Source organism: Narcine bancroftii, chromosome 12 (assembly GCF_036971445.1).
Source record: "Narcine bancroftii isolate sNarBan1 chromosome 12, sNarBan1.hap1, whole genome shotgun sequence".
Lineage (NCBI taxonomy): Eukaryota > Metazoa > Chordata > Chondrichthyes > Torpediniformes > Narcinidae > Narcine > Narcine bancroftii.
In genome coordinates, this window is record NC_091480.1 from 9,626,445 (window position 1) to 9,639,665 (window position 13,221).

Sequence of the window (13,221 nt, forward strand, 5' to 3'; positions counted from 1 at the left end):
GCCCCCCCCCCCCCCCCCGGCGCTCTCCTACACAATTCTTCCCCAGTCTCTACTCTCGGTGGAGATGACAAAAGGGGTCCTTGTGTTCTTTCCATGAGTGAGGCTTACTCTGCTGTACCTTGCGACTCTGCAGCAGAATTGTGCAGGCCTGGCATAAAACTGTGGAGCACTTATGCGACATCACCTTCATCTGGGCGGCTGACACCACTCCGGTTTGGAAAGTGGGGCCCAGAATTCTTCAAATATTTGGTCTCTAGTGCCTTTGGAGGGCAAGTTTTCTACCTCATATGTTTTTGGTGGCTATTTTGTTTGTGTACTTTAAGAGGTGATGACTTATGAAAGGACATCCTTTGCCACAAGGGCCTGACACTACAAGCTAATGATCCTGCTCCCAGATAAAGATTGAACACAAGGCATAATCCCACAGAAATTTCCTGCTGGAGCTTTAGATTAACACTATGGTGTAGATTTATCATTCGAGTTCTGTCTGCAATTGTTTGTGCCCTACTGTCTGGAGCTAGATCTGATGGCCCACTCACTCACACCCTCGTCAAAAATAACACAGTCTGATGTGTGGGAAATTGAGTTTCACTCTAATTGATGAGAGACGTAATGAAAGCACTGTTGTTTTTTAGCCGGATGCCAATAACTCATGGCTTTGCCTTCTGATTCTAGATCTGGGATACTGCCGGCCAGGAGCGGTTTCGAAGTGTTACTCATGCCTATTACCGGGATGCACATGGTAAGAGACGCGCCTACCTATGCTCTCCTTCACTGCGTGTGGGAGCAGTAAACTCTCATTAATACCTTCTCTCTTCTCCACTTGTTGGTCAACCATCTGATGACTTCCTTACATGGATCTGGCACCTACCACTGTGACCCCAGGAGATGCGCTCCACTTGCGTCCACATCTCCTCCCTCACCAACATTCAGGGCCCCAAACAGTCCTTCCAAGTGAAGCATCCTGTGCTGCCGTTGTGGTCCCCTCTACATCGGGGAGACTGGACGCAGACTGGGAGATCGCTTCATTCAGCATCTCAGCAATAGCAAGGATCTCCCAGTGACCACCCGTTTCAATCCCCTACCCCATTCCCATGCTTACATGTCTGTTCATGGTCTCATGCACTGTCAGACTGAGACCATTGGCAAATTGGAGGAACACCTCATATTTCATGTTTGGGCAGGCATGGTTGGCACAGCGGTTAGCACCACGTCTGTACAGCACCAGCGATCTGTCTGTAAGGAGTTTGTATGTTCTCCCTATGTCTTCATGGGTTTTCCCCAGAAGCTTTGGTTTTCACCCACTGTTTAAAATGTACTGGGGGTCTAGGTTAATTGGGTGTAAATTTCCCCTCGCTCTATTCTTCTCTCTCCTCCCCTTTCCCTCTGTCTCATCTCCTCCAGGTCTACACTCACAGAGTCACCCCCTTCCCAATCAATTCTCACCTTTCCTCTCCTGTTCTCCTATCCTTGACCCATTCTTTTGCCTGATGCACTGTGCTCCTTCCCTTACTTTTTCTTCCCTGCCTTTTAATTCAGACACCTGCCTGCTTTTTGTTCCTACCTTGAAGAAGGGCTCAGCATGAACTCCTGTGGTCGCTGCGAGACCTGCTGAGTTCTGTAAGGTAAAACATCATGAGATGGGAATGTGTAAGGAGTTACCCTGTGCAGGGCTGTAACAAGATGTGAATGCATCCTTGTACTTACAAGATAAGAGAGACATTGATGGATTGAGAGGCAGGAAGCTAGCAGGGAAAGGATAGCAACAGTTTTAGTCATTGGACAAGTAATGATATGATGATGTTCTAAGCACGTATCCAAGGGTATAAAAAATCACCATTTTGCTGATAACGGCAGAATGCATTCTCCGACTAACATTGTTAGTCGCAAGTGTTACAATCCGGTAATAAAGAACAAAGAACCCTGATTTCGACTCAGTCTGGTGTTTGTCTCACTCATTCATGAACAAAGCAGACCTAACAGTTCCTCCAGCATTTCTGTCCTTTTGCTACAATCACAACGTCTGTGGACTTTCTCCTCTAGTGAGTTAGGGTAACTTGATATTTTTCACTGGGCTCCTGCTTTTTGTTTGGTTTAAATGGAATGCGGGTAAATTCCCTCATTATTTCCTCATCGTTCCTGAGCAAGCTCCGTTCAGGATGGGGAACCTTATATTGGAAACAAATGAACAATACTCTAACCAGGATCATTAAGTTACATTGAAAGCCAACGTGCTTTCATGTCCGACGTCAGAAACAATTTATTTCACAAGCACGTCTCATTTTTTTAATTGAAAACAGATATTTTCAATATTTTCAATTATTTGCTCTTCAGAGCAAATAAATGGAAAGAATAGCTCTATTATTCTCTATATTGATTGACAGAGGGGCTGAAATTGAGCAATGTTTCTCGTTATCTAGGACCAGATCATTGATGCTCCTCCTCTCTCTATCCCAGCACCATTTTATTTCTTGGCTCTTGGTATGCCTCACACTCACCGAACGTGACGTTGTTTCGCTACAGGTGTTGGGGGACAGGAAGGTGTCAAGGGAGATAGCCGACGTGGGCAGACTCAGCCGTGTTCGAAAGGGAACTGGACAAGAATTGAAGTGGAAAACAAATGCAAGGAAAAGGGAAAGAGCAGGGGTCACGTAGGGGAGGGGTGTCAGCTGGATTGTTATTTTATAGGTGGATACACCAATGTGCTGGAAAAGCACTCCACCTTTTACCACTTCGCCGTCAACCTGTGCTCCTCCCCCATTCCCTCTCCTCCCTCTTCTCCACCTCCCCCACTAGCTGCTTTTCCACATTCCTGACGATGGGCTCAGGCCTGAGGCATTGACCTGCTGAGTTTGTTGTGAATTGGAACAATGAAAGATGAGTGCTTGATGTTTGGTGCAGAATTTCAGGAATGAAATTGGGAGATATTCCTACAAGCAAAGAATGGGAGGAATTTTGAGTTCTCCCCCATAAATCACAACTACATTAGTAGTTGGGTTAATTGTAAAATTTGATTTTATTAATCATGGGTATTAAAAGGATGTGGAGAAAAGACATGAACTGGGGACCAGTTATAGATCACCCAGGATCCTGTTGAATGGTAGAAGAAGCTTGAGGGACAGAATGGGCTCTTTGTGTACCTCTTTTTCCCAGCTCCTGCATTTTCATAGCACGGAGGGGTTTTCCGACCCATCACCCATCATGTGCCCCACAGTCTTGACGTCTTACTGGGAGGGAACTTTCCACACACCAGCTCTTCCTGTTCATCGAACTTGAACCCAGGGAATATTGATGAGCACTGGGCTGCATTTCATTCTGGTAGTTCCTTTCAGCTCAGCTGCCTGATTGAGATTGGGGTAAATTCTGGCCCAACAATATCTGAGAAGAGGAGCTTCCATGGCCAAATTAGAGTTGGTCATTTGCATTTTGATTATAAGACCATGAGTCAGAGGAGCAGAAATAGGCCATTTAGCCCATCGAGTCTGCCCTGCCATTTAATCATGAGCTGATCCATTCTCCCACACAGCTCCACTGCCCGGCCTTCTCCCCAACAACCTTTGATGTTCTAGCTAATCAAGAACCTATCAATCACTGTTGGAAGATTACGTTTAAAGTAGAAAGCTCTATCATCAGTCAGTCGATGTCCAAGACAACTACCCTACACAATGTTTTTCCTTCTTTCTCTGTTGCTTTATCTAAGCCTTAAGCATTATTGATTATTTGCCCTGAAAGCTGGTAGATTTGCTCCTAGAGGCTGGGAACTGAGTCATTCAGGGCCATTATTCACAGTCCGCAAATCCCATATGGCACTGATGCAATTTGATGGACAGCCTATCGTGTGAGTTTCACCTTCCAATAACATTTGTGCTGTGGACCTCTCCTGTAATGTGCAGAACGAATATTGATATTGACTTCAATTCAACAATGAAGAGGAAAGGTCCTGAATACAATCTAATGGAGGAACTCAGCAGATCGAGCAACATCAGTGGGAGAAAAGGAATGGGAAGGGTGGCAGAGAGAGAGAGAGAGAGAGTTGGTATCATGAGGTCAGGGTGGGAAGGGTATGAGTGGGACCAATTGGGGGAATTGGTAGACCAGGGTCAGAAGGGGATTGGTGGATTGGAGAGAGGTAAAGGATGACGGACAGACACAGTTGACTGCCAGATGCCAGACAGAGGGAGAGAGATGTAAAGGGGTAAGGTGGAGGAAGATGAGACACACAGGGTGCGGTGGGTGATAGGGAGGGACAAAGGCTGCTAGTAATTAGAGGAGAAGGTGACCATATAATGAAAGAATCCATGCATCCCTCAAGGTCACCACATAGGTTGATAGGAGATTTAAGAATGCTGATGAGATGCTGGGCTTCATTAGTAGGGGGACTGAGTTCAAGAGTAGATAGGCCATGTTTCAACTCTCCAAATCTTTGGTAAGACCACACTTAGAGTTCAGTTCTGATCACCTTATTATAGGAAGGATGTGGAAGCTCTGGAGAAGGTGCAAAGGGGATTTACCAGGCTGTTGCCTGGATTGGAAAATGTTTCATGAGGCAAGATTAGCAGAGCTGGGACTTTTCTCTTTGGAACATAGAAGGATGGGAGGAGACTTAATAGAGGCCTACTAGATTATGAGAGGCATAGTGAGGGTGGACAGCCAGCGCCTGTTTCCCAAGGCAGGATCAGCAAACACTAGAAGACATCTGTACAAAGAGAAGGGAGGAAAGTTTAAGGAAGACATCAGGGGTAAGTTTTTTTTACACAAAGAGTTGTGGATGCCTGGAATGCCAGAGATGGTGGTGGAGGCTGAAACATTAGGACCATTTAAGAGACTCTTAGACAGACACTTGGCTGGAAGAAAAATAGACGGTTATGAGGTAGGGAGGGTTTAGTAGCAATTTTTAAGGAATATATTAGTCAACATCATCGAGGGCCGAATGTAGAACAAAAGGTGAGGAAATCTAGGATCCAATTACACAGTGGGGTGTTGAGTCCAGATGATTGTACTTGGATTGCTTCACATAGTGGAGAAGAATGACATGAAATGCTCCCAGAGGAGCAGGCCAGAAAAGGAAAAAAAGACTTGTAAGACATTCAGTTCACGTGGTGCTGGAAACCAACCAGGAATGCTGATGAGTTTTTAATTGAGTGCAACACCTACATCAGCCCTGCGATTTACAACTGACACACTTGTACATTTAGCAGATTCATAGGGTATTAATTAAGGGAACGTTTCAAGAGGAGAATGATTTTGAAAAGGATAATTCAGTGTTGATTCTATTAAAATAAAGTGGATTGAAAAAGGATGATTTTATTGTGAAATTAACCAATGCCTCATCCTATGTTTGCTCTCGGTGTGGCCTATATAATTTGCCAACGCTCCTCAGGCCTTGAGCATGTATGGGCAGCATGGAATGAGTGTCTGACACTTGAGAGATGATGGACACAACAGCTGTTGGCTCAGTGTGCATATGTCAGCCTGTTGGTTACAAGTAGGGGGAGAGACACAGGGAACTTTAAAAAATGTTACTTTAACGATACAACACGGTAGGAAGTTCTTTTGGCCCATGAAACCCGTGCCGCCCAATTAGCCAATTGGAGGGTGGGAGGAAACCGGAGCACCCTGAGAAAGCTTACGGGGTGAATGAAGGTTTGCTTTAGCGCGCTATCCAGCAAGCCTATCCAGACGCAAGCGCAGCAGAATCAGGCACAGTGCTGAGAGCAAAGTTATGGGGAGACAGCCATTTGAACAGAATAAAGGCACTGTTAATTTACCAGAGTGAGGTTCGTTTAGAAGCCTGATGGTAGCGGGAAAGGTGCTATCCTTGATCCTGGCTGCTGAGATAGAAGGAGGAACAGAGACCTGAAATGCACCAGGTTTATGAACAGTTCTTTTTTTCCAACAGCTATCAGGCTCTTGAACCTACCCTTACTACCATAATTATAAAATACTCTGACACCACTTAAAGGAACATTCAGATTTATTGTCAGAGTACATACATGACATCACATACAACCCTGAGATTCCTTTATCTGCATTATTGTAATGCCACTTTTTTGGACACTGATAACTGTGAATATTTGTTATCTCTTTATAATTTAAAGTAATGAATACTGTTGTCTTTTTTTATATTACCCATTCAGCTACAGCAAGTAAAAATTACAGTGCAGATATACACCCTACATGTTCATGACAATAAACTCATTGCTCGTTACATTTAGCAGCTGTTCAGGGGGTTTTGAGGCGGAGATGCCTCAGATCACTGGGAGAGCCATGTCCCAAGACTTGGCTATTTATTGTTCCTCTGCCTTGTTTTGGATCGAAGGTGGTGGGTGAATACAACCCACTAGCAAGTTACGTGGAATGGCTTGGTTCCAGTTCAGATAAGGCAGGACAGGTCTTGCCTTGATTTGCAGAAATCCATTGTGGGGGTTCTGAATCGTGCCCAGTTCTAATGGTCAAGTCTACTGTAGTGATAGAGGGCTAGGAGGAGTCAGAGTTGGAGTGTGTGGCATCCGGGGAACGCTGTTGCATATTTGGTAAATTCAAGATCGATGTCTTCACACGAGGACTGGTCTGTGAGTGTGTTTTGTCTTAGTGCTGTTTGCTTTAGTTAATAAATCTTTTTTTTTTCTTTGGCTTGGCTTCGCGGACGAAGATTTATGGAGGGGGTAAAAGTCCACGTCAGCTGCAGGCTCGTTTGTGGCTGACAAGTCCGATGCGGGACAGGCAGACACGGTTGCAGCGGTCTCAAGGGAAAATTGGTGGGTTGGGGTTGGGTGTTGGGTTTTTCCTCCTTTGCCTTTTGTCAGTGAGGTGGGATCTGCGGTCTTCTTCAAAGGAGGTTGCTGCCCGCCAAACTGTGAGGCGCCAAGATGCACAGTTTGAGGCGTTATCAGCCCACTGGCGGTGGTCAATGTGGCAGGCACCAAGAGATTTCTTTAGGCAGTCCTTGTACCTTTTCTTTGGTGCACCTCTGTCACGGTGGCCAGTGGAGAGCTCGCCATATAACACGATCTTGGGAAGGCGATGGTCCTCCATTCTGGAGACATGACCCACCCAGCGCAGCTGGATCTTCAGCAGCGTGGACTCGATGCTGTCGACCTCTGCCATCTCGAGTACTTCGACGTTAGGGATGAAAGTGCTTCAATGGATGTTGAGGATGGAGCGGAGACAACGCTGGTGGAAGGGTTCTAGGAGCCGTAGGTGATGCCGGTAGAGGACCCACGAATCATGGGTTAATAAATCTAGTTGGTTTAAAAAGAACCCAAGTTTCTTTATTGTAATGAAAGAAACATCACAGTCTCCAATATCCTTTCAGCCTTTCTGAACTTTTTATTTCTGGCATTATTCTTCCCACCATCAGCTGCATTCCTTCCCTGATCTCTAAGACAATGACATTGTCTTCTGCGCAAGAAACTGCATCAGGAAAGGGTGGTACAGTTAGCACAGTGGTTAGTGCAACATTGCTGCAGCGCCACAGTCGGGACCAGGGTTCGAATCCCACACTGTCTGTAAGGGGTTTACGTTCTCTCCGTGTCTGTGTGGGGATTCCCTGGGGGCTCTGGTTTCCTCCCACTGTTCAAAACGTATCGTGGGGGGGGTTGTAGGTTAATTGAGTGTAATTGGGCGGCTTGGGCTCATGGGCCGAAAGGGCCTGTTATTGAGCTGTATGTCTACATTTAAATTTAAATTAAAAAATTTAAACTGATATGGTCAACATGCAGAGAATTACATCTTTAGAAGAAAAGGAAATTTAAAGTTAGTTTGGGTGATTTAGACTTACACACGTATAAACAATTTCTAAATACTGAGTCTCTTCAACAAAACAAACACTGCAACTTTGGAGAAGGGCTTTAATACCTTCTCTATGGGGGATGGAGCTGTAAAGGGACTGCACGTCCATAGTGAAAATGAGCCAGTCAAGTTCAGGGAATTGGAGGTAATTGAAGAGCTGGAGGGTTTGTATGGTTTCAAGGATGTAGGTGGGGAGGGATTGGACCAGGGGAGAAAAAAATGGAGTTGAGGTAAGATGACCCTAGTTCAGAGGAGCAGGAGCATGCGGAAACAATGGGACTACCTGGATAATTGGGTAAGGGATTTGAAACCTTTTGATTGGGGGGTGGAGGTGTAAAAAGATTGGATGCCCATAGTGAAAAAAGGGTTTTGAGGCCTTCTGTTTTCACAAAGACTCAAACTCTCCCCACCGCTTTTCCCCCCTTGATATCTCCCTTTCCTTGTTCAGACTCGAGAAATTTTGACTGAACATTTCTCTCCGTGGACGCTGCCTGACCTACTGAGTTCTCATTGTTTATGCAAGATTCCAGCGCCTACGGTGTTTATCTTTCTCAGAGACTCAAAGTAATGGTGTGAAACATGCACTCATTGTCGATCATCAAGGGAGTTAACCAATCATGGATCAGTACTGTACTGCACAGGAACAGGCCCTTTAGGCCACAATGTTTGTACTGACCTTTGATGCCAATTTAAACTGCACATCCTTTCATTTCCTGCCTGTTCATGTGACACTCTCTAAATGCTTCTTAAATGAGAGACTATAAAAAGTGTCCCGGGGGAAGAGCGAGAGATGGAGAGATTGAGGAAGAGAATACTTAAGCTTGGAGCCTCAGAATAATCTGGATCCTTTTGTCATAGCAGTCGAGAGGGGGCATGGTGGAGGGTCAGGAGGAGGGAACAGAGATAGGGGCAATGGTTGTAAATTTTAAATAACAAATCAATGCAGCTAAACCTTTTCCTGACACGGTGGTGGTCACGTGCTAAAAGCTAAATTTTATAAATGTTCTCCTTTTTCTTCCCAGCTCTGTTGCTGCTCTATGACGTCACGAACAAAACATCATTTGACAACATTCAGGTAGGCAAAGCTTCACTCGGCACAGGAGGTTGGTACGTTCTTGGAACGAGGAATGACCAGCACTTTGGCAATGATAGCATTGGATTCTGAGATCAAAAGAGGCAGGATGTCACATTCCTTTCCCGTTTGGACCCAGCAATTTTACACGTGCCCCCATTTTTGCCTCTGATACTATCTCGCTTGGCGGATTAAAGACAGATCTGAAATGACTCCCCCTCCCCCCCACCAATCCGCCTTCATCACATTTATACAGGGAGGTGAGGCGTATTAAAGGTGGATTATCCCCAGCTTGAAGTGACAGTGTAAAAAGGGCAATGGACTGCAGACTTAGTATGGTGGGCTCCGAAATTCATGAGCACACAAAGAATTACACAGTATTAAAACTGTCAGCAATGCTGAAATCTGTGCAATAAAAAAATGATTCATCTGATCAACTTTTTAAAGAATAATTCATTATGTTATTTAAATAGAAATCTACCTATTTAAATTTAACATACAGGATGGTAACAGGTCTTTCTGGACCACAAGCCCGTGCCGCCCAAATACTCCAATTAACTTATAACCCCTAAATGTTTTTGAAGGGTTGGAGGAAACCAGAGCACCCGAAGGAAACCTACACAAACACGGGGAGAACTGTCCTCACAGACAGTGCAGGATTCGAACTTGGCTTGCTGGCGCTGTAATAACGTTTCTCTAACTGCTACGCTAAACGTGCGCTGTTCATCAGGCCGGAGATTCCAGTTTTATGAGAACAGAGACTTGATTCACTATTTGGAGATGTGATATTGGGAGAAGTTGAGAACCAGTCGCTTACTTTATGTAGTCAAATTCCCAGTGGAGTCACTAGGGTTGGTGTCACCACCCCCCCTCCCCCTCCACCCTACTAAGGATCGAGCATAGAAGAAACAGGTTCCTTGTATGATTGGGGTGGCGGTGGCATTAGAAGGTTCAACAAGTTTTAGCTTTGTAGGCATATTGATACATTTAACCAGGGCCTACGAAAAATGGTTTTGGTGTTATAACTAACTGCAAGGATAATTTTATAAAAAATAGTAAATTTAAAAAATTTTTACATTTTAAAAAAATTTAGACCGACAGCATGGTAACAGGTCATTTTGGCCCACAAATCCATGCCGTCCAATTTGCACCCCATTAACCTGCACCTCCGGTACGTTTTCAATGGTGGGAGGAAACTGGAGACCCTGGAGAAAACTCACATAGTCAAAGGGAGACATGTACAAGCTCCTTACAGACACCACGAGATTCAAACCCCGGTCCGGTCCCGATCGCTGGCGCTGTCGAGGTGTTGCGCTAACCGCTACACCAGCCGCTTCTGCTGGAACACTGCACAGAATTTTATAGACAGACATTTTGGTGTCACCCCCTCTGACGCCAGTGAAATTTGTTCCGTTCAGAGACCTGATAAGGGAGTGTGACAGGAGACTGCAATTTCTCTCATCTGCAAAAGATTCTTTAATAATTTGTGGCTAAAAGCCTTATTTACTTCAGATTGAGATGTCCAAGTCAGTGCACTGTATATTTAATGTCCATTTCCTACCAGGACAAGACATAAGTGAAATAAAAGGTTTGTTGCTAATATTTGCCTTTCAGCGTCCTTTGTAAAGCCTAATCATCATGACTTAAAGGTTGAATTGAGTTTAACATCATCATTTAACTGAGGAGATTTTCTCCACGTAATGAAGTGAGAAGACATCCAAATGCGGAAATAATGTGATCGCCTGGATTGTGGAGTCATAAGAAACTTGAAACTGCAGGGTAGTGAAAGCTGTTGTCAAACAGCACTTACTCATTAAGGATGTTTTCACCATTGCCCAGTTTCAGTGTCACCAGGACCACTCTGTTTCAAGCCTCACCTTAACCTTGGTAGTCGCTCAAACCTCTGACCATTGAAGACATCTACAGGGCCCTCCGTAATGTTTAGGACAAAGACGTGCCCCTGTGCTCCACAGTTTTAAATTTGTAATCAAACAATTCATACATGATTAAAGTGCACGTTCCAGATTTTACTCAAGGGTATTTGTGTACATTTGGGTTTGACCATGTAAAATTTACAGAATTTTTAAATCATAAATCTCATTTCAGGGCACCATAATATTTAGGATATAGCAATAGCATGTGTATTAAAGTAGTCAGGTTTAGTACTTTGTTGCACATCCCTTACATGAAATGACTGCTTGAAGTGTGTGATTCTTAGGCATCACCACGTGCTGGGTATCTACTCTGGTGATGCCCTGCTAGGCCTCGACTGCAGACTTCAGCTCCGGCTTGTTTCAGGGGTTTGAGCCCTTAGGTTTTACCTCAGCATATGGAAGGCATGCTCATTTGGATTTAGATCAATTGACTGACTTGGCCATTCAAGAATTTTCCAGCTTTTAGCTTTCAAAAATCTCCTTTGTTGCTTTAGCAGTGAGTTTGGGATCATTGTCTTGCTGCAGGATGAAGCGTCATCCAATGAGTTTGGAGACATTTGCTCGAACTTAAGCGGATAAGATGTTTTTATACTCCTTAGAGTTAATTTTTCTACTGCCATCAGCAGTTACATCATCAATGAAGATAAGTGTTCCAGAACCTTTGGCGGCCATACACCCCCAGGCCATAACCCCACCACCGTGTTTCACACATGAGATGGTATGCTTTGGATCTTGGGTAGTTCTTTATGTCTCCGCACTTTGCTTTTGCCATCACTCTTATAGAGGTTAATCTTGGTCTGTCATCTGTCCACAAGACCCTTTTCCAGAATTCTGCAGCCTCTCTTAAATACTTCTTGGCAAATTGGCCATCCTGTTTCTGTGGCAAATTTGTGGTTTGCATCTTGTCGTGTAGCCTGTTTTATTCTTGTTTTTCAGCCTTATATCAGCTTCTTTAACTTTCACTGGCACAATTCTGGTCCTCATATTGAAAAATGACAACTACAGACTCCAAAGGTGATCAAAACTTAGAAGCAAGCCTAGCTCTCTTACACCTGCACCAATGAAGCAATTAAACATACCTGAGTACTCACAAAAATCTGTGATGCCAAATGTGCCAAACATTATGGTGACCTGAAATGAGGGAACAATGTATAAAAAGTGCTGTAATTTCTACATGGCCAAATCAAAATTTATAAAAATATCCTTGAATAAAATCAGGAAGTGCTCTTTAATCATGTATGAATTGTTAGATTATAAATTTAAAACTGTGGAGCTTCGGAGAAAATAAAGGGGGAAAAATATCTTAATCCCAAATATTATGAAGGGCACTCTTACACCTGACATTTTTTAATATGGTGTGAGACCATAAAGGACCCCCTTCACCCTGGTCACAACCTCTTCTCACTGCTCCTGCAGCCATCATGTTCTTTTACCTCCCTGTACTTCTCTAACCAGGACCACCAAAAGATCTGCCTGTATAATTCAAAAGTCACTCTTTTGCTCAAACTGCAACTGTGAATATTTATTGTATTTATCTTTTTATATTTATTTCCTCTTTTTCTGTCTCATGGATGGTGTGGTAATTTAATATGTAGTATTGTTGTTGGTCACCTCTAGTATATATTATGTATATGACAAACTCAGAATCAAAAACCTGAACTCTCAGGATGAATAGTGTAGGTGGAATTTTCTTATTGTGGTGAGATTCTTCCTCATTGAACAGTGATGGATTTGCAACTTAGCCTTCAAGTTCAAGCTTGGGCAGATGGTTTTTAATTTGGATAAGTGTGAGTTGTTACATTTTGGGAGGTCAAATGTAAGAGAATGTATATAGTTAATGGCTGGGCTCGTAAAAGCACCGATATGCAGAGGGATCTGGACATCCAGGTCCATAGCTCCCTAAATGGGGACATGCACGGAGACAACAACGCCATTTATGAATTTGCTCATGATGCCACAGCAGTGACAGTATAAGAAGGGGCAATGAGTCAGTGCACAAGAGGAAGAGTGAAAGCTTGGCTTAATGGTGTCCTAACAACAACCTCTCAGTCAATGTTGCCAAAATCAAAGAGTTGATTGTGGACTTTAGGAAGGGAAAACCAGAGGTGTATGACCCAATGACCCTTGGGAAATCGGAGGTGGAGAAGGTGAGCAGATTTAAATTCCTGGAAGCCACTATCTTGGAGGACCTTTCCTGGACCAAACAATTTAATAATGTCATCATGAGGCAAATACGTCAGCTCTTCTACTTCTTTACGAATTTGCGGTGGTTTGGTATGACATCAGAAATGTTGGTAAACTTCTAGAGATGTGTAGCAGAAAGTATGCTGACTGGCTGTATCACAGCCTGGTATTGTGGACGGGGTCGGGGGTGGCAGGGGGGGTGCCAGTATCTCTGAGCAGAAAGCCCTGCAAAAGGTTGTG

General features: G+C 44.1%; 1 protein-coding gene across 2 annotated transcripts in view; it reads left to right on the forward strand.

Annotated features, from left to right (window-relative positions):
• LOC138746494 (ras-related protein Rab-26) overlaps nt 1-13,221 on the forward strand; it is a 179,523-nt gene that overhangs the window by 116,998 nt on the left and 49,304 nt on the right. For both annotated transcript variants that reach the window (XM_069904695.1, XM_069904696.1), the window contains exons 4-5: nt 676-742; nt 8,814-8,866. In XM_069904695.1, the coding sequence (XP_069760796.1) occupies nt 676-742; nt 8,814-8,866 (120 nt within the window). The remainder of the gene's footprint in view (nt 1-675; nt 743-8,813; nt 8,867-13,221) is intronic.